General features: G+C 40.6%; 1 protein-coding gene across 1 annotated transcript; it reads right to left on the bottom strand.

Annotated features, from left to right (window-relative positions):
• Positions 1-2,375: 2,375 nt before the first annotated feature.
• LOC308087393 (CD276 antigen-like) lies at positions 2,376-18,969 on the bottom strand. The gene is made up of 6 exons (XM_080431196.1): positions 18,933-18,969; positions 11,753-11,821; positions 8,229-8,567; positions 7,415-7,735; positions 3,001-3,121; positions 2,376-2,842 (listed from the first exon to the last, which is right to left on the bottom strand). The coding sequence occupies exons 2-6, from the start codon at positions 11,811-11,813 to the stop codon at positions 2,626-2,628; spliced, it is 1,059 nt and encodes a 352-aa protein (XP_080287322.1). The 5' UTR covers positions 11,814-11,821; positions 18,933-18,969; the 3' UTR covers positions 2,376-2,625.
• Positions 18,970-19,250: the final 281 nt, after the last annotated feature.

Raw genomic sequence — 19,250 nt, 5'->3', positions numbered from 1 at the left:
ATAATAAGAAATATAAATACATTAATAATCACATGTTGAATACAGTATTTCAACTAGCACTGAGCTGAGTGGCTATGTGCACATGCGTGCGCAGTGCGCACGCACGTGCCCGCGCGCGTCCGCGTGCACGTGCCCGCGCACGTGACGTCATAAAATATAGCCCCCACACACATTGAAGCAGAGACAGAGAGAATAGTGCAACCAGAAGACGAGTCTACATGAGTAGACTAGGGCCACATCCACACGGAGACGTTTTAAAAAATGTCACAGAGTCGTTTTCAAAAAGTTTACCGTACACACGGAATCGTCTCAAGAAATGTGTGTCCACACGAAACCACTGAAAACGCCACAAACTGAAAACGCTGTAGTATATATGCCTGGCCTGTGGGTGGTGCTGTGGAGGAAAGTTACTAAGTACATTTACTCAAGTACTGTACTTAAGTACAATTGAGGTATTTTTCACTTTACTCGAGTATTTCCAATTTTCAATACTTTTACTTCTACTCCACCACATCTCAGAGGAAAATATTGTACTTTTACTCCACTACAATTATTTGAACGCTTTAGTTACTAGTGACTTTGCAGATATAATCATGACATTATAAAACATTTATATTTATTTATTTGCCCTATTTTACATAGACTATTTAAAAATAGCCGATCTACAAGCTCACAACGCGCTTCGCAAGGCATTGTGAGCTTGTAGATCAGCTATTTTAAAACATTTCAGTACTTTAAGTATATTTTGATGCCAATACTTTTGTACTTTTACTTTGATTGAACTCAAGTAACATTTTGAGCACAGGCCTTTTGCTTGTAACAGAGTATTTTTATATTGTGGTATTGCTACTTTTACTTAAGTAAAATATCCGAGTACTTCTTCCACCCAAATGAATTTGACCCACTGGTCGAGATGCAGTGGTGTAAAGTAACTAAATACATTTACTTAAGTACTGTACTTAAGTACAATTTTGAGGTACTTTTACTTTACTGGAGTATTTCCAATTTTCAGCACTTTTGCTTCTACTCCACTACATCTCAGAGGCAAATATTATACTTTTACTCCACTACAACTATTTGAAAACTTTAGTTACTAGTTACTTTGTATAGGCTATTTTCATTATTATTACAAAACATACATTAACCACTTCAGCCCTTCATACATTTCGGCCATTTGAAAATAACCGTTGTACAAGCTCACAATGGTGTCACAATGCGTCACAATGCGTCACAATGCGTCACATCACGACACCTTGTAGATCGGCTATTTTCAAAATAAATTTACTTTTGGTACTTTAAGTACATTTTTATGCCAATACTTTTGTACTTTTACTCAAGTACATTTTGAATTCCGGACTTTTACCTGTAAGAGAGTATTTCTATATTGCAGTATTGATACTTTTACTCAAGTAAAACATTTGAGTACTTTTTCCACCACTGTCGAGATGCATCAGCTAGGTTGCGACCGTCGTCACTAGCGTCCTGGCTGAATTCAACCTGGTGTTTGTACTTTCTCTATTTACAACCCTTACATCTACATAAACGTTCAGATTTAAAATATAAAGTGCTTAACTCATGGCCATGGATGTTAAAATTCACTTCGAGTGGGTATAAGTACCCGTATCTTCCGTATTGTTCAATAAAAATCATTTTAATCCGATCGGCAGCCATTTTCTCATAGAGTTATAATGTATTAGAGTGCAATACTCCTCCCAACCGGTAGGGTCGCGTAGGTGAAAGTCAATGGAGAAAATTCGAAGTCAATGGCCACCAATCGGATTAAAATGATTTTTATTGAACAATACGGAAGATAGGTGTACTTATGCGGGCCCATACATAATTGTAACATCCGTGGCCATGGGGTCAGCACTTTATATTAGAAATATGAACGTTTATGTAGATGAACGGGTTATAAATGGAGAAAGTGCAAACACCAGGTTGAAGTTCATCCACGATCGTCCTAACAGACGACCGTCATGTGATCCATGACCAACACCAAGGCGTTTGTTTTCATTCTTATAAGACCGCATGGCTCATTTATATGCACGTGAAAGTAACTAAGCGGAAAGTAACTAAGTACATTTACTCCATGTCCACTTGTTGCTGAAGGTGGTAGTGTAGGAGCAGTGCTGTAAAAGCCCCATCGCGTTAAAAACGAACGCAACGCTGACAGGGTCGGGGTGTTTGTTGTTGGGGGGGGGGGCGGCGGCACATGCAGGGTCGGGGGGGGGGGGGTCGGTCGGGGGGAGCGCATGCAGGGGGGGGGTGCTCGGCGCATGCGGGTTAAGCGAGAGGTGGAGCTATAGCGTCATGGTTTCAGAAAAGATGCGTATTTGGTTGTACACACGGAGACGCAAGGGTGGCGTCTTCGGGGGGTGGGGGCACGGGGGGGGGGGGGGGTGGGGGCACGGGGGAGGGGCGGGTTTAAGCGAGAGGTGGAGCTATAGCGTCATCGGTTCAGGAAAGATGCGTATTGCCGTATTTGGTTGTACACACGGAGACGCAAGGGTGGCGTTTTCAGATTTATTCACTCTGGGACCCGTTTTCAAAAATAAGCGTATTGCGGACCTAAAACGCCGGCTCCGTGTGGCCAAAACGTGCAAACGATTAAAAACTTATGCGGTTTCACCTAAAAACGTCTCCGTGTGGATATAGCCTAGATGTTACTTCTGTGACCTTCTGACCTGGGTTGACCTCAGAGACACTGAGGAAGGCATCATGTCTGCTGAAACGTTGGTCTTGTGTTTTTTTTTTTTCTCTCTCCTCTGTCTCCTCTGGCAATGAAGCTACGAGTGGGATGTCACTTTGAACACCTCTGTCCTCTGAGATTACTTTCGTAGTCCTGGACAGAAGATAGAAAGGGGGGGGGAATAGAGAGAAAGAAGAGAGATTGTATTGAACTGTAGAACAATTCAACCTTTTACTATAACCTAATTCATTTACTGACAGACTGACAACTGATGCAAGATGACATGAATTCAAACATGAAACATTCTGTACCTGGAATTATCAGTTGGATTTCTACGTCTGCAGAATCTGTCATACAGAAAACCCATGACGCACCAGACGAGACCATTGGCAAAGCCGATGCCGATAACCATCCCCCAGGGATAATATTCAACTGTAGAAAACGTAAAGCAAATGTATTGGTCATTTGCCAACACATTATTTTGTGAAATAAATGGGTTATATTTCACAGATAGTTATACTATTCTTGTACTATATTAAAATAAAATCATCCTTAACCTTGGTAGGGAGGGTGTAGGTGACCATGAGTCTTCTCTGATACACATGCACCAGTTCATTTATTTGTTGTTTTCTTTAAATAATATGACAGGGATTGGTCATTGTTGAAAAATAAACCCTGACAGGATCAGGGCCGGATCCACCATATGGACACTTTGGGCAGTGGCACGTGCCCAGGGTCCCCTGAGCATGAAAGGGCGCTCCATGTTTGAAAAAGAAAGAAAAAAAAGCGCAGCTGAGGGACAGAGAGGGGACTTCTCACCTCCAATGTTTTCAGATACATATTTTAATGTACTGTTTAAGTTTAAAATAAATAATGCTGGTCATTTTGAGTTGCCTAAAGAACGTAGCAGACCAATTGTGTCTCCCTAATTAAAATCAGGTCTGAGTGGAGGAACGTGAGCTATGGGAATAAAACAGGTGAATGGAATCAAGATTTATTAATCTTCTAAATAATTGAGGGATAATTGTCCCGCTTATTAGGGGCCAATATTGAGGCGGCCATATTGGATTTCCAGCAAAAAATTGACCGGGTTGTCCATATAGGTTGTGATCCTACTGGGTCATAGATATTATTTCTGGTGGCCAACCTTTTATAGCAGGGCAAATGCAGCATTCAAAAAAAAAGGGGGGGTTTGCCCCCTGGGTACCCAGGGGGGAAGGGGGGTATGCTGCATTTGCCCTGCCATAAAAGGTTGGCCACCAGAAATAATATCTATGACCCAGTAGGATCACAACCTATATGGACAACCCGGTCAACTTGCTGCTGGAAATCCAATATGGCCGCCTTAATATTGGCCCTATCAGAAAATAGCTTTGGCGATACCTTTTGAACCAGATGGGATATAAATGCAAACTTGGTGTCTATTTCATGGTTTCAGAGCATGAGAAACTCAATGGAATACTTATCTTTATGATTGGGTGTGTCTGGACCTTTAATTTGCATATTTCCAAGATGGAGCCACGCGAAAATTAGTTTTACTACGACTTTTACAGTGACAGTTGACTGTTATGGCAAAAAGTGTGCTTTTTAAGAAATATGAGCACATTTGGTCAGTTTGAGCTTTCATGTATATGTTGTCAATATGGCTGCAGTCATAAATAATATCTGGTATAACATTTTCTCTCAGATTCGATCTAGAGTTATGGGGATGATTACAGAGAAAAAACGCCCACAATGTATCTTAAATATGACATTTTAATAAACTAACTACAGACCCAGACTTGCCAACAACTTCAACTTTAGGGCTAAACTAATTTACATGGTGGTATGCATTCAAGTACCAGAACAAAAGATAGACTACTTAGTGACAAAAGCGGAGTTGAGGTTGCCAACAAAAGGTTCATTTTGACCTCTCTATGGTGCTGTCTTGCCTGCTTCTAAAGCCAATGATACTATGGTACGGTGCTATTCACTGTCCCTGTTGTCATGTGTTGCACTGATCCCTGGCAACGGCATCCTAAGTAGCATGGAATTGCCTTTCTGGCAGCCTTGATACAGCTGCATGATATTGCCTTGTTCATTGACTGGCCAGGCTGGCTCGGTAGATGCAAGGGGGACTGCATTGCTATCACTGAGAGACCATCCATACTCTGTGAAAGAAGGAATATCCGGCTTGGCGATGTGTGCCGTTGGTATCGTTCAGCGATTGTTCCAAATGCTTTCACCTTTCAGGAAAGACCAATGGCGTATGGCTGAACGATACCAACGTCTGCTGTTGAATGACGTGCCTGCCAGCATCAATAACTACTTCTGTTTTTCTGTCTTTAGGCAGGTCAGGGATGCATCTAACTTTGGTCTCTTCTTTCAGGGCCTTCATAAGGCTTGCTTTGGTACCTGTTCTCAATGCACTCAAGGTTGAGTTCTCCGCCACTGGCTATGATTTGGGTCATGTGCAGGAGGGCAGTAATTTCATTGCTCTTGCCAGGTGCTGAGGTTTTCCCCTTAGATGTTGGGGATTTTGTGTTTTGAGTGTGGAAAGTGTTAAGCTTCATTATGCTTGTCTTCTTCTGATCACTGGACAATGACTCACACAGTGCCTTCAGACCCAGTTCTTTCCCACTGATCAAGTAGTCCTTGACTGTGGAGCACACTGTCCTGTAGATATGTTGATCATGGATGATGTGGTAATGGGTTAGTCTCCACTGCTGCCATGACCTTGACTACCATCTCTGCATCCCGACTCTGACCAGACTCATGGTGTGGGTTGGAGGAGTGGAGGTGGAGCATAGACTTGAGCTCTGCAGAGACAGCTGCAGTGAGTGGTTTTGTGTCGACCCATTTTGTCCTGGCAGCAGGGCTGAGTGTAATGCCATCCAGACCGCTTGCTTCCTTGGCATCGGCATTATAGGTCTGCTCCAGTAGCATGTCAAGAGAAACACTGTTGTGGCTGCCATCTGCTCGTCTGCCAACAAATACACCTGCCATCAGTGCTTCATCTGAAGCTGTGAGGCAAAGATTGGTGCCCGTACTTGTAGTGGCCTGCTGAAGTGAGGTAGGGTAGCATTCTTGCTGATTCACAGAGATGTCCTGTCCTGTCCAGTCACCTTCCCGCTCGTAGTAGATAAACCTTTGGAGAATATCTAACATCTCCAGGAAGGTTGCCAAGAGGACTTTAGTTGGTTGCCCATTCAATGATTCCTGAAAAAACGGCAGCTGCTTTCCTAGGACTGCCATCTCTGGACGCCTCACCTTGATAGTTTCTAACTTCTGAGTGCCAGTTGTCTCTTTCTCAAACAGGATCTTCAAGACCGACTCAACTTGTGGCCTCCAGGGCTGTGTGTCACTGTCTGCTGCCCATGCCTCAAAGGCTTCACAGAGCAGGCGCCACATGGCTTCACTGAGGACCTTAAGGGCATGTAAGGTTTGGTAGTATTCAGCCTTTTCACCAAACATCTTCTTGGCAGTTCCTTCCTGACAGAGACCTGCTGCTACAAGAAGATCCTCTGCCCCTGCATCCCTGATAATCTTGCAAATAGCCTTCATGTAGTTGTGAGCTTGGTGGAAGCTCAAGCCTCCCAGCAACAGGACTACATTGCCAAACTCATCTTCGTGCTTGTTTCTGATGGCAACTGCGAGTTCATATGTAGCCTGATCTCAAGTGATAATGGTGTACTTATCACTCAGTGCATGTGATGTAGTGACCAGTTTCATCTCATCTTTGACAACAGAAGGATCAGTTGGAGATGCTGGGATGAGTGGAAGGTAGCCAATAATGCTAGCCTGTCTACGTGGGTGGAGGTTTGCATTCCATGCTACTTAGGATGCCGTTGCCAGGGACTGGAGACGCGATGCAGCAGGATCAGTGCAACACATGACAACAGGGACAGTGAATAGCATCGTACCATAGTCTCATCGGCTTTAGAAGCAGGCAAGACAGCACCATACAGGTCAAAATGAACCTTTTGTAGGCAACCTCAACTCCGCTTCACTTAGTTTGTCACTAATTTATCTTTTGTTCCGTTACTTAAATGCATACCACTATGTTAATTTATAGCCCTGAAGCTGAAGTTGTTGGCAAGTCTGGGTGTGTGCATGTCTCTGTTTATATTGTAGTTAGTTTATTAAAATGTCATCTTTAAGATACATTGTGGGCGTTTTCTCAGATTTTTCTCTGCAATCATCCCCACAACTCTATGTAATACCATACATTATGTATGACTGCAGCCATATTGACTACATAGAAATGAAAGCTCAAGCTGACCAAATGTGTTCATATTGCTTAAAAAGCAGACTCTTTTCCATAACAGTCAGCTGTCACTGTAAAAGTCATAGTAAAACTAATTTTCGGGTGGCGTCCATCTTGGAAATATGCAAATTAAAGGTCCAGACACACCCAATCATAAAGATAAGTATTCCATTGAGTTTCTCATGCTCTGAAACCATGAAATAGACACTAAGTTTTTTTTTCCTAGCCCATCTGGTTCAAAAGTTATTGCCAAAGCTATTTTCTGATAGGGGCCAATATTGAGGCGGCCATATTGGATTTCCAGCAGCAAGTTGACTGGGTTGTCCATATAGGTTGTGATCCTACTGGGTCATAGATATTATTTCTGGTGGCCAACCTTTTATAGCAGGGCAAATGCAGCATACCCCCCTTTGCCCCCTGGGTAAAAAATTTAATGAACATACATTTGTTATGCCACCATGATTAACACATTAACTTACCCACAGTGAGATGAACAGCACATTCATCCTCCTGCTCTGATCTAATGAAACATGTGTAAATGCCTCTATCAGAAGGAGTCACTCCAGAGATTTTCAGGGAAACGTCTCCATTTTTAAATTCTTCTACAGATACAGAGGTTCTGCCTTCATAGACAGAGTTCTTCAAAGGCAGTTCATGGCCTTTCCTGATGACATGGACATAGGGAGGTGTCTGGTCTTTTCTGATCCACTCCACAGTAGCTTCAGTAACTGGGACAGTGAAGTTTGTCTTACATGGTAGAACCACATCTTTACCGTCATCTACACTGATCTGAGGTAGTGCTGTGGATGACAAGTCACACTTTCATTCATTTACATGCATTTACCTCAGTGGAGTTTATGTTACAGACATTATCACATAAGTCTCACTTAGTCTCAAAAGTATTACTTTTTCACTTTACAGACAATAAGAAATGTCTATTCATCATATGAAAAACGGTTCACCATGAAATCTATTGTATCTTATATACAGTATAAAGTCTTTGTTGTCCAGACCAGGTCTTGTCCACTCTACTGTCTACAGCAGCACTGATGGTTTCACTTGATAACAACGTGGACCATTTAAAGAGATTTAATGTTTCTTTCCAAATTATTTTTTGTTTTGTTTCATCTGTGGTAGCTGGATACCCTTCAAGTGATGTGCAAGAGAATGCTAGAGCATTTGTGTATCTACTGTATACTGTATAAACACTAGTTTAAAAACTATTTCAACAATGTCAAAAATTAACATGTTTTTCTTTTTACCAATTATAGTTTCTTAGTACAACTTCCTTACCAACAGTGAGTAGAACAGTGGATTCCTTGTGGATCTCAGGAAGGTTGCAGGTGTAGATTCCTCCATCAGATGATTTCACTCTGGTCAGTTTGAGGGACATGTTGCCTTTCTTCACTTCATCCTGGAAGAGAGAAGTTCTTCCCTTGTAGGAAAACTTCTTATTATCAGGTAATTCTTTCCCGTTCCTCTGGAAATGCACATATTGGTTTGGTGGTAGGTCCGTTCTGGACCAGAATATGGCCATGGCAGCGTGGTCAATGGTGGGATCAGTGATGTTACCAACGTCACATGGTAGAACAGCATCCCCTCCAAGAGACGTTTGCACTACCAGACATTTCCCTGACAAGATAAGATAAGAGATAAACATTTACTGATCCCTCAGTAATTCAGGTGTCATAGCTGCAGCAGCAGTAAGAATGAAACCACATTTATAATTATAGCTCTAGGTCGGCCATTAATCTTCATTCAACTCTTTTCAGGACATCTGCTAATTCTCCATCAAATTCAGAGGACCTCTCTTTTGGAACAGCTTACCGGTCTGTTCACTGTCCTTACATTCGAGTCAGTCAGATTCATGAAACGTTCTTAAAAGGCAGAATTGTTCGTAACTAATTTATGTTCTTATGATGATGAATCCCAATCCTAGTAATTTGAAGGGTTGTGCCAGTTAATCCTAATTATCATATGTAGACGCCCCACATATCCCAATTAGCATCCTAATTACCAAGTGATCTCTGCTCACAGAAATCACAGGAAATCACACAAAAGTTGAGAGAATGAATGCCTAAACTAAAGTCTAAAGATGGTGGAACACCAGACTCCAAACATTAAAAAAAAAATCAATAGTTCTGTGGTACTTCTGAAGTGAACAGCAAATAATGTAATTAAATTCATGTATTTTATTATTTCTCTCACATTAATCAACATATCTCCACTAAACATCTATGTAAATTTGTTGAAATTAGCACAATTGCAAAATGTTATCCATATGTCATGTTAAGGAGTAGTGTCAGTAGTGCATATAAAACACATTTTATTACTGAAAGCTGGTGGGTGGGTATGGGGGGGCTTTAACCTAGCAGCTGCTTGGTATGTAATGGGGTGGAAATAGGGGTGGGGGCGGTGGTGTGTTCTAACGTGTTACGCTGTAGTGTGACCTGCAGGAAATGTTCGTAGCCACGCGTAGCCATCCAGAAACCGTCTGAGAATGCGGATCTGATACGCAGGAGGAGGGGCTGGGGGCAGCAAGAATGTAAACTTCAGTTCAACCCTTTTTCATGTGATAATGTGGCCATTGTGGCGTCTGAGGTGAAGGCTTGTGTGTGACTTGAGGTGATAATGACCGCTGGCCATTGGAGTTTTTAAGTAATTCCCACATTAACTAATTAACAATAGTAGTTATCTGAAAAAACCTAGAACACTGGGTGGGGGTGCGTGATATGTTGGTGTAAGGGGGGTGTAGGGGGCTGTGTGGGGGGGTATGGGATGGGTATGATGGGTGGGTATGGGGGGGGCTTTCAGGTAGGAAGGGGACAGGAAAATGGGGGGGTGTGGAGGCTGTCGGGATATGGGTGTAGTAGGGTGTAGGGGGTGGGTAAGTAGGGGGGTTATGGGGCTTGGGCTTCAACTCAACCAGGTCTGTTTGGGTCGGATTAAAAATTGAAAATTCTAAAGGAGTGGTTCTCAAACATTCACATTCGAAAATAGAAGCTCAAAACGGGAAGTCATTGGATGCGTTGTGATCTTGTAGATCAGCTATCCCAAACAAAGTATTGTATAAAATAGGGTTAAAGTGGTTAAACTGTGCCTTGTTTTGCTGTGGACCCTCTGGCACTCCCCAAGGACCCCTGGGGGTCCCCAGACCACACTTTGAGAACCCCTGCTCTAAAGATATGATAAAAATATTATTGTACTTTAAATCCTATATCATACAAGAATTGAAGAAAACAGAATAAAAATATATTTTGCGCAAAGTTTCCGCACTCAAATGTGCCTAAGAGTGCTCTGTAGTGTGGGTAGATTCTGTCTTTACTTAAGAACAAATCCCAGCTAAGAAAACATTGGTGTATGCCAAAATCTTCTTGAAAACTGCGTAAGTGGGTCCTAAGAACAAATTTCCTCTTAAGAACGGTTGGTGAATGAAGCCCATCATTGCAACTTCTATTGACAAACTTAAGCAATATTAACCACTCTTCTGTCTATGAGTTATATATACAGTAGATGTTGACAGTTATGTATGCATCTGTATGTTGTGTGTGTGTGTGTGTGTGTGTGTGTGTGTGTGTGTGTGTGTGTGTGTGTGTGTGTGTGTGTGTGTGTGTGTGTGTGTGTGTGTGTGTGTGTGTGTGTGTGTGTGTGTGTGTGTGTGTGTGTGTGTGTGTATACATTTGTGTGTGTATACAATATATATGAATGTGTATGTTGTGTTATGGATAATTGTATTAATATAATTGTTACAGGGATACAGAATATTCCTCACATATTGATAGATCTATATTTCTAATATTGCCTGGCGGAGACAACAATAATGTGTGAGACAACAATAATGTGTGTGTATGTGTGTGTTATTTTTCACATCTGCCTTTTACAGTGCTACCAGGAGGCCGACTTATCTAAAAACATTTTTGGATATTACTCCTTCAGATTGTATCCAAATTTCACGCAAATCGGTACACATGATCTCTATTGTCATGTGATCAAGAGGATCTGTTTGATTTTTCATATTCCATCCTGATTGGCTAAAATTCTAAAGTTTGCAGGAATGGCCTGTTTTGATCAAAATGCCGCAAATCATGAACGCAGCGTCCGATTGCGGTGAAACTTTGCACGCACATTCACACTACGTTGAGGAACAAATGCCACCCTTTCAACATTGGCCTATTATAGCGCCACCAGGAGGCTGATTTTTGCAAAACGTTTTATTTTATATTACTCCTCCTACAAATGTTGTCCAAACATCACGCAAATTGGTACATATTATCTCTTTAGTCCGATTTTTCACATTCCAGCCTGATTGGTGACATTTCTGGCCCACACTAGCACTTTTTGAAGTTATTATTGTTATTATCATCATCATCATCATCATCATCATCAATAATGATTGTCATTTATATTATTGTTGTTATTATTATTATTGTTGGTGTTATAGGATATTCCCCATATTTTCGTGTTTTGGAGAACTCCAAAACACCCTAATCGTGGATCGCATCAGCAATTATTGTAAAGATTTATTTAGGCATTTCTCACTATACATTCTCCCAACTTGCAAGCTTCTTTGTTCATTCTTTACAGTGTTTGTGTTGAGAAATGTCCGCTAATCTAAGGGGGCATTCTTTTTCTAACACTTATTTCCAAAACATTGTAAAACATGTTAATTGTTTATGAAAATGCAGTATGATACCAGAAGTAATGAGCTTTCACATTATTTAATTTCCAGCATTTAAAAGGATAGGTTTCCCCCTTTTTAAATGTAAATGTAATGTAAGGACTACACCAGTTGTCAGGTTAATTGCTGTGTGATTTACCTCCATTGTAGCAGAGCAACAGAACTGAAATCAGAAGATGTGATGGATGTGGGTACGCCATCTTCACTCCTGAAAACAATAAGTAAGGAAAAAAGAAAGAAACTTAAATAAAAACAATACATTTACTGTGTTTTCCCAATATTCCACCGTACCCTCACTGTTTTAACAGATCTGAGACTAAAATAACAACTTAGGTGTCATTCTACCGCTTTCCTGGCAACAACAAAGAGAAGAGGAAATGGTTATTTTATTTATATGTGTATGTGTGTGTGTGTGTGTGTATATATATAAACTGCTCAAAAACAGTTCGGAAACTTAACTTCGGTCAATTATATCTCCCCTTTAATAATACCAATTGGTATTGTGTTTTATATCATTTTTATCATTGATTAGTCACCTTTACAACGAGGTACAGCTTGTAAGGATCGGGCATTCGTGGCATGAGCAACACAGCTAAACGTGTGGATAGTGCCTACAAAATAAATGTCAAAATCACCCAATATGCTTCTGTTGGTAATCGCTCTTGTTTTGAGCGACCTGCCAGCACACACCTGCTGAGAGGTGTGTGTTAGTAGTCACAGGTGTGTGACTGCCTCACAGGTGTGTGACTAGCACCTGAACATGGGTTCTGCACCTTTGTTGAGTTTGTGTTCATGCTCCAAGCAGTAACACTGCCCCATGGAAAGATGCCACGTTTGTCCCTTCAGGATAAGGCCTGTGCAATAGGGCAAGTGAAGATGGTGTTCCGTTACGCAGATTACGCATTATTTTGATGTCAGCCCTGGTAGCATTTGCATTTTTTTAATTTGCATTTGGTGTGTGACTGGCACCTGAGCATGGGCCCTGCAGCTTTGACATCGGTCTTTGGTACCGTTGTACAAATCTTGCCTGTAAATCTATGGTTCCTCAGTGAAGAAAGCGGTCTTGGGTCATTCCTTGTTGACTTCACCAGTCTCACAGAACTTGGTCCTAAGTTTGGAAATGGTACCAGGGCTGACACCAAATAAGGCTGTCACTGGCATGTCACTGGCATGTCACTGGCATAACGGAACACCAGCTTCACTTGTCCTATTGCACAGGCCTTATCCTGAAGGGAAAAACATGGTATCTTTCCATGGGGGCAGTGTTGCTGCTTGGAGCATACACACAAACTCAACAAAGTTGCAGAACCCATGTTCAGGTGCTAGTCACTCACCTGTGAGGCAGTCACTCACCTGTGACTACTAACACACACCTCTCAGCAGGTGTGTGCTGGCAGGTCGCTCAAAACAAGAGCGATTACCAACAGAAGCATATTGGGTGATTTTGGCATTTTTTTGGAGGCGCTACCCACACGTTTAGCTGTGTTTCTCATTCCACGAATGCCCGATCCTTACAAGCTGTACCTCGTTGTAAAGGTGCCTAATCAATGATAAAAATGATATAAAACACAATTGGTATTATTAAAGGGGAGATATAATTGACCGAAGTTAAGTTTCCGAACTTTTTTTGAGCAGTTTATATATAACAAATAAATACTATAATAATAATAAATAATAATAATAATATATAATAAATATGTATATAAATATATATATATTAGCCTACTTTATACTGTCTATGATATTAGTACTAAGATACTTTTTTAACCCTCAATGGTTCATTTCTGAAAAAGGAAGTTACTGTACAAAGATTGTCGGGTTCTGACATGTTTGTTTACGATGAAGAGTGGACGGTGCTTGGTGCCTCTTAGACCCGGAAGTGACGTTGGACAACAAAATGAAGTCAGACTTAAAAACCGAATGGAAACAAGCCCTGGGCTTATTAGGTTATCCTTTTAGCATTCTTTTGTATAAATCTGTGCCACCGTGCCTTCTTTTTGCAAACTGTTAATAAAGTATTAAATCGATCAATCAATGTGCAATTTCAGGTGGTACACACAGGACCGTTGAGTGATTTACAACGAAATCTAAACTCCAACACGTAGAAAAATTATCACCTGACAGAATGTATTGACAGAAAGTATCTCATAACATGTCTGCAGTGGATTTTTATGAAACAAGACTTGTCAGATACAAAGAGGATAATTCAAGCTTTCTGTACAGCTGTAATGTTGGTAATTTTAACGTAGTTTAATACAATCAGATCAGACTTTTCTGTTTGTATGTTTGGGCTGTTAAGGGTTGGTCTTGCAACTCTAGATTCCAGATATTAAAAATAGGATCTAAGAGTTGCTTGCGGCTATATACCAGCAGATATGACCAGAGCAGCAGAGCTAACTGGGACTGCAGTGACGAGCACAGACATTTTGAGGGTCAGATGCTCAAGTGAAAAAAGGACACCTTGTGCAGCGCGTGGAACCACCCACTGCCTAGTAGTGTGAGATGTATTACAGGCACATGATCACATCTTGTAAGTCGTAATTGCATATATATTTATCAAATAGCCATATACTGTCTGATGCAGATATTTAAATAACATTCAACAAGTTGGTTTCTGCTAAATTAATGTAACTATTCAATAGAACATAAATAAGTATGCTACTACTATTCTTAATGTACCTGTACAGAAGATTGAAATACCACCTTGAACTATGATTCACTATCAGTGGTGTCAGTCAGTGGACAGTGGACTTATCCACTGTCACAGCTAAAATGCATTGAGTATGTTTATTTCATTCGCGGCTGGTGGGAATTTTGGGTGGGAGGGCTAAGATATTTTTTGGGGTTTTCAAAATGCATATTTATGCTCAAAAACACAAAGTCTTATATGTTATATAGTACATGTGCACAGTAATAATCTGTATAGTTTACATATCCTGATTTAGGAAAATGTACTTTTATTTGACAAAAGTATACAAATCAGTCAGTCACACATCAACAACTAGTGATGGCACATTATGGCATCCTGCCTGAGAGCATTTGAGCATTGATATCAATGATATCAAAAAAATAAAATCATACTGTGTCAGTCAGTCAGTCAGTCAGTCAGTCAGACAGACACTGTCTGTCTGTCTCTCTCCAGGGGCCTGAAAATGAAGGCCTGGCCCTAACTGGGCCCTACTGGGCCGGTCCGAACAATTACCATACTTTTATCTTAGCTAGGAGCTTAATGTCCTCAAAGTCACGCATTAAACAAGCTTTGAACTGAGCAGATTGGACCTTCCGTTCCAGAGATAATGGCCAAAACATCTTGAAAACGGTCACTTTTGCCGATTTTCGATCGCGGATTTTCGATTGAGTTTTGGCCTTTGTCGCCCGTTTTTCTTTAATAACTTGGAAGGAACTAGGAAGGTCGTACGGCAACAAACTAGATAGGCTACCTGAGTAAAGTTCACTTTGAGCTGCATCCAACACATCCACTGCCATGTCCGCCAGCCTTACCGTTCGATTGCTAGGGGCAGTTGAATTCTCTTTTTCTTTTTCTCTCTCTCTCACACACACACACACACACACACCTTCCCAGAACAAAGAACAGAAACGCAGGTACACCTTCCTTGTTAAAAAGCCAGTGAGGGCGGAGCTTGGGGGCTAAGAAAAGTTAGCCCCAATGGTGAGTAAATCAAGCAGGCGTGTCATGTCAGCTGTCAATCACTCAACTCAATGAAAGCCAATGGAAGCTGATTTGGGCTAAAAGAAATCAGCCCATTTTGACATATTTAGTGTTTTTCTTGTAACTATTTGATGCTGTTGCTGCTCTAGGTTCCACCAGCATGTAAAATAATCTATTTTAAAACGTTTTAATAACATTTAATAACATTTTAATAATAATAATAAAAAAATATATATATATCTTTTTTAAATTAAAAAAATATATATTTTAATAATAATTTCTCATTTTTATTCAATAATATAGGGGGGGGCTTAGCCCCACTAGCCCATTGATACCAGCCGCCCCTTCATCATCATCATCATCATCAGCAGCCAGTATTTCAGTTCTACTGGCTGCTGGAATCAGAGAGTGGGGTGAATGATTTTACCTGTCTATACTGCCCTTGCAACACGTGCCTATGTGAAGCTAGACAGCTAGTTAACAATCCTGGGATCCTCCAATAAACAAACAAGGCTTGACTTTTCTTGGTAATTTACTGAAGTCTCTGCAGGGTATTTTGTAAAACTGAAACAGTACAGAAATAGACAGAAATACACATATATATGAATTAGTACACATATAAGTATACATAAATGGTAAATATTTGCATTTGAACCAGTTACCCAAAGTTACAAACACAGAATGCAGCCACTGCAACAATAAGCTAACATGGAATGCAGAGCACATGTGCTTACACAACTATCAAACAAACAATTAGCCTAGTCTACACAGGAAAGTTGCAATCATCAAATCTTACATGAAATCATTACACCGACTAGCTACAACTTAATGTACTTACAGACAAATAATGTCCAAGGCAAAAACGTTTTAAGATTATTCTCAGCAGACCACATGCACTGCTCACTGTTCACTGGAGAAATGCTGGCTTTACTGAGTACAGTTTACTTTCATTTTCGTATTTACCTCCACCACTAGATGGCAGTACAAACACTATGATCTGTTACAATGAACATCACTTTTTAACTTAAAGGGATATTTCACTTTCAAAAAAACTTTGGGTAATTTTATCATCTACACAGGCTTTTGTGAGCCCCCCAGACCGTTTTTAGGTTGCTTGATTCAGTATTTAGATATTTGATATTCATTTAATTAGCCACGCCCCCTTCCTATACAAACCCATTATAACTTCAAACTCCTTTTTTATCATGTTAGATTCATCAAGAACACCTGTCCTTGGTTCTGGTGACTCACCCTGCCCTCCTAATACACGAGGGGCCGTGTTTTTTCGATAATTTTTTTCATTTATTTTTAATATTCTTTTTGGAAAATGAAAAAAACATTTATACAATAAAATAATTCAATAAAATAAATGAAAAATGTAATCGAAAAAACACGGCCCCCTCACGTATTAGGAGGGCAGGGTGAGTCACCAGAACCAAGGACGGGTGTTTTCGATAAATCTAACATGTTAAAAATGGAGTTTGAAGTTATAATGGGTTTGTATAGGAAGGGGGCGTGTCTGATAAAATGAATATCAAATATCTAAATACTGAATCAAGCAACTTAAAAACGGTTTGGGGGGCTCACAAAAGCCTGAGTAGACGATAAAATGACCCAAAGTTTTTTTGAAAGTGAAATATCCCTTTAACTTATTGACTTATTAAATGACAGAATTATTTAAACATTTTTAAACCTTGAATCTTAACAAATCTGCCATTCGGAGGCAGCACACTGTCAATTTGTCTTTTTGTTTGGCTTCAGTTCAAATGTGGTCACTGCCTCTTCACCAGAGCTATGCCTCTTGCAGGATAATAGGATGAATGCACTCAGTGTCCAACTTTCCTTTACTGACAAACTTTGAACATGCTATTTTCATTCAGATTGGGAATCTAAGCTTCTGCTGTTGCTAAAACGGCTGCAAAAAAAATAAAAGTAGGCTACTGGTTCTAACCACTAGCACACTAGTCAAAAACGAAAGTAAAAGTGAGCACCTAACGGGAAAACGGTTTCTATTTACTGCTCAGTGCTAAGATTCGGTCTAGAGCCCGCCTACTGGCCCGGTCATTTGCACACATAAAGCACACAGACCGGATCTACAACCTGCAACGCCTCTTTTAACTCGTCTTGTTTGGTTCTCATTTGTCATTGAACTGTCAATCTGGAAAAATGCATTAATCTCATTGGCTGTGAGAAGGGTACGCGTGTCTACTAGTGACAGCAGCAGCAGCCTTTAAAGGGTTAGTTCAGATTTTTTGAGTATTTTCTGTAGGAAATACTCAAAAAATCTGAACTAACCCTTTAAGCTGAGACGGACGAGCTGAGAGAAAAAAAGTTGGGTCTAATGTTCTTCATTTAGATGACAGACAGGAAGAAATAAAATAAATATAACACCCACTTTACATCAATTATTTAAAGCATTTACCCATGTCTCATTCCGGGGGGGGGGGGGGGGGGGGGGGGTTTGCCCATAGCGAGTTGTTGCAAGTCAAAGAGAGAGATGACATTCCCTCTTTGACGTGCAAGTTGCAACAACTCGCTGTTGCAATGGGCAAACTTTTTTCTTTTCTTTTCCCGTTATTATTATATTAGACCGCCTTGCTTGGGCTCACGTAAAGCATGCGAGAGCACTATAATGCTGCTCTCGCATGCTGTATGTGAGCCCAAGGTGGTAATATCTAGCCTATATAGGCCTATATCATAATATAATGATGACTTGTAAAAGTCACGTCGAGGTGAATGCAAGCTGTGTGCTGTGTCAAACTAGAATTAGGAAGTTCAGTTTAACCACTTATTTAAAGGAATAGTTCACCAATCAATTTCACCCCATGAAGCTTCAATCTCAAATACAATGAATCAGGGTTTAGAATGACTACATTTGGATTTATGTATATGAAATTTAGCTAGAATAATTAATTAATTAATTATGTATAGCTAATTTTTCTTCTTATTTACTATTATTATTGAAGCCAAAAAGTACATTTTGCCAGTAAAGACAAAAGTCAGAGTCAACATTCGCAACTCTCGATATAGGAAATATAGTTGAACAGTGGGTACAGACAGTACAATTCCAGAATAAGTGCAGCATGGGTACACTTCACACAGTTGTCTTTCTTGAACTTAAGAAGATAATGACTTGTATCCCCAGTCCCCACCCCCTGTCGTTACTGTTTCCTACAAGTAACATTCATAGTAATGGTATTTTATTGAAATAAAAACATAAAAACGGAGTAAGCTATTATAGCCCCGCCCTGCTTCCTGGAACATCTGCCACTACCCATTACTTACAGACTAGTAACCGACTCTAAAAGTTCCTCCGCGGTGGAAAGCCCGGTGACGCAACTCAAGGTTAACCCAAAATAGGTCCCGATTTGGCACAGGAGCCCGACCCCTATGTTTGGGAATCACTGTATAGACCCCTTAACAGACGACGTCACACTGGTCAACTCGCAAATGAAATCCATTCTGTCAGGACTCGCTATAGGACGCGCCTCACTAACCAACACACAAGAGGGGGTTTTGGGGTGCGCAGCGCGCTCCAAAACAACAGGTTGAGAATTGATTACATGAAACAATCACCTGTGCATCCAGTCTCAATGTTGGTAAACAAATAATTGGTCTGTTAGGCTAATGTCTAGTTAAACTTTCTTACCTTACGGATGGTGTGTGTGTTGTTGTGGGGCTTTATGAATGTCGTATTTCCTAGTCTGAACCGATTTGATCTAGCGTGAGTGACGTAGACTCCCATTATATGCTCAATACGTGTTCCTGTTTTATGAAGATTTCACATTTACAACCAGCACATCTACATACGTTCAGATTTCAAATATAAAGTGCTGACCCCACGGCCATGGATGTTACAAGTTAAAGCGCCTGGGTTTAAGTACCTGCATCTTCTGTATTGTTCAATAAAAAACTTTTTAATCCGATCGCCGGCCATTTTTTCCGAATTTTCTCCATATGCTGTCAA

Source organism: Gymnoscopelus braueri (assembly GCF_963280865.1).
Source record: "Gymnoscopelus braueri genome assembly, chromosome: 6".
Taxonomy (NCBI): Eukaryota; Metazoa; Chordata; class Actinopteri; order Myctophiformes; family Myctophidae; genus Gymnoscopelus; species Gymnoscopelus braueri.
Note: the sequence above shows the minus strand (reverse complement) of the source record. Positions and strands in the feature narration are given on the sequence as shown.

Coding starts and splice junctions, on each gene's coding strand:
- LOC308087393 (XM_080431196.1), bottom strand. CDS start 11,813: ATGGCGTACCCACATCCATCACATCTTCTGATTTCAGTTCTGTTGCTC. Junction 7,736..8,228: donor CACTGTTCTACTCACTGTTG/GTAAGGAAGTTG, acceptor TGTCATCCACAG/CACTACCTCAGATCAGTGTA. Junction 2,843..3,000: donor AATCCAACTGATAATTCCAG/GTACAGAATGTT, acceptor TCTTCTGTCCAG/GACTACGAAAGTAATCTCAG.